This window comes from Crocuta crocuta, unplaced genomic scaffold, assembly GCF_008692635.1.
Source record: "Crocuta crocuta isolate KB4526 unplaced genomic scaffold, BGI_CrCroc_1.0 scaffold90, whole genome shotgun sequence".
NCBI lineage: Eukaryota > Metazoa > Chordata > Mammalia > Carnivora > Hyaenidae > Crocuta > Crocuta crocuta.
The window spans coordinates 4,855,110-4,857,459 of NW_027527449.1; the positions used below are offsets into that span (position 1 = coordinate 4,855,110).

General features: G+C 50.7%; 1 protein-coding gene across 3 annotated transcripts in view; it reads right to left on the reverse strand.

Moving 5' to 3' along the window:
• The window catches only part of CENPU (centromere protein U), a 29,228-nt gene extending 27,347 nt beyond the window's left edge, over positions 1-1,881 (reverse strand). Inside the window, exons 1-2 of one of the 3 annotated variants that reach the window (XM_077762160.1) lie at positions 1,727-1,881; positions 906-946 (exon numbers count right to left, since the gene is read on the reverse strand). Coding sequence is in view for 1 of the 3 variants with exons in the window: in XM_077762154.1 (XP_077618280.1) it covers positions 906-958 (53 nt within the window). In the remaining 2 variants the exon portion in view is untranslated. Of the gene's footprint in view, positions 1-905; positions 988-1,726 lie in introns of those variants that run through there. The other 2 variants (XM_077762170.1, XM_077762154.1) reach the window with 2 other exon arrangements.
• Between the last annotated feature and the right edge of the window lie 469 nt (positions 1,882-2,350).

The window sequence follows — 2,350 nt, forward strand, 5'->3', positions numbered from 1 at the left end:
ACCCTGACCCTGGCTCTGCGACAGGCTCTGCAGCCACCGTTCGGGGACGGCACAGATTGCTGTGTCTGAACCACTATTCCTTTGAGTAATGTTTTATTTGCTATAACTTCAAACCTACAGAAACATTACAAGAACATTCTGTATATTCTCTACCCAGGTTCACCATTCACGTGTTGTCTCATACGCCGCGTGTGTAAGCTAGAGACACGTGCACCTTCAGCCCTCCAGAATTCAGCGTCTTTCCGGAGAGAGCATTACCGTGCTGAGCCACGGTGCAATTTCCAAATTAAGAAAGTTAACGCTGATAGGATCCTATAATCTACAGTCCATATCCAAATTCCACCCGTTTCCCCATAACTTCCAACTTCCCTCCATATTTTCAAAAAGGAAATACAAAAGAATATAAATTAGAAGACTGCACTGAACATTGTATTTTCATAAACCTTTTTGTTGTTGTTCTATAGGTGTGTAGCGCACCTGTGTGTATTAATTGTGACGTAAAACATTACTGTGAATCACAGTCAACAAAAATGTTGAACTCTTCAGAGCAGCGGTTCTCAAACTTAAGACATCAGAAGCACCTGGAAGGCTTCCACCAGCCTGCTCGGCCCCACCCCCAGAGACTCGGATGCCCTCAACCTGGGATGGGGATCGGAGATGCTGAGTTTCTATCAAATACGATTTCTAAAAACAGTTTAAGGACCACTGCTTTGATTCTCCTCTCCAAAGAAGGTGGTAGACCAGGCATTCATTTCATAGCATTTATGATTCTAGGGTTCAGAAAAAAGAAGTGAAGTGACTTATCAAAGGTCACTCAGCCAAGTAACAGATTGAAGAACGCCTCCTCCACTGGCTCTTGCCTCCTCTGTGCTTAAAAAAAAAAAAAGGTCAAGTTTCCTCCTTACCTTAGGGTAGGAGCAAGGTGCAGTTTCCAAAGATGGAACCCCTGTGATGCCATATGTAAGATTTTTGGTAGAGGTGCCCCAGTGCGTTTTGGGGAGAGGGAGGAACAGATTTCATGAGTCTCAAAGGCAACAATGTTGTATGTATGCAAACACACACACACACACGAGTCTGGTTCTCCCCCACCAGCAAGAGACGGGTCTAGTCTCAGTTCATTCCACCTCCCTGCTCTGTCCTGCTCCAGGCTTTCTCCTAAACTCTGCTTGGCTTGCCTTCCATGGTCACCCTGCAGCATCCACAAACGTCACCTTCTCCAGGCAGTCTTCCCACCGCCCAGGAAGAACTCCAGAATGTACACTGACGTTGTGTCCCCACCACAGCAAGCCGAGACCCCTTTGGCTAGGACCACACCAGGCCTTTGGATGCGCTCTAGACACCAAGACACCGCCAGCGGGACAGCTGTCAATGAATCCATCAAAAATAACATTCTGGAGAGCAGTTTCGCAGCCTGTATTTAAATGCGTGCCCTTTTTTGATTAAAACAAAACTGCTTCACCATCCTGGAGTGCCCCTTTTTAAGAGTAACAAGAGGCAGCTGGGTCCCCCAGCTGGAGACTTAGTTCTGCTTTAAGGTCTGTGTTACAAAAACAGCAGGGTCTTGAAAATAAGAATACTGACGGCCAGCCAGGGTGCAAACTTTCTAGAACGTAACGTCTCGTAAGCACTAAGCACTCAATGAGTGATTTGTTGGATTATTCTGTTTCAAAATACTTCAAGCCTACTTTAGCCTACACTCGCCCACCCAAAGCTAACATTAACTCACGTTCCCTTTCAACCGCCAGGAGGTTTTCAGCTCTAACTGCTTTAAGTCTCACGCAAACCGCTGGTAGTCGCGACTCCTCCTCCCATTTTATAGGTGGAAACCGAGCCCCCGAGCGAGTCTCACAGGAGCAGAGCCAGGGAGCCTCGCTCCGCGGCACAAACGCGGCAGGAAGAGAAAGAGACAAAGCCGGTGCCCGGGCTGCGTCCCACGGCCCTGGGTACTTACCCGCCNGCCGAGCCTGCGCGCACGCCCCCCACGCTCCGCCCCGGACCTCTTCCTCCCTCGGGCCCTCCCCGTCCTGAGGCGCATGAGAAAACCTGGCTAGGATTATGGGAAAGCGGATCTGGAGTCAGCGTCTTACAACCAATTGCTGATGGTCCCTGAGCCGTCAGCAACTTGCCGGGCTTTTCCTCCCACCCGCGCCCGCGCCCGTTTCCCAAAGCTCCGCAGTTCCGGGCCGTTTGGGCCCGCCCAGGGGGCGGGGAGGGGGAGGAGCCGGAGCTGAACGGAGGTAATACGGCAAGCCTGTGGGTACCCGATCCAAACCCGGGTAGGAGTACCTGGCGCCTAGGCTCCTGGGCAGTTAGAGCGATGCATTGCCAACAAGGCAGGATTTGACTCTGA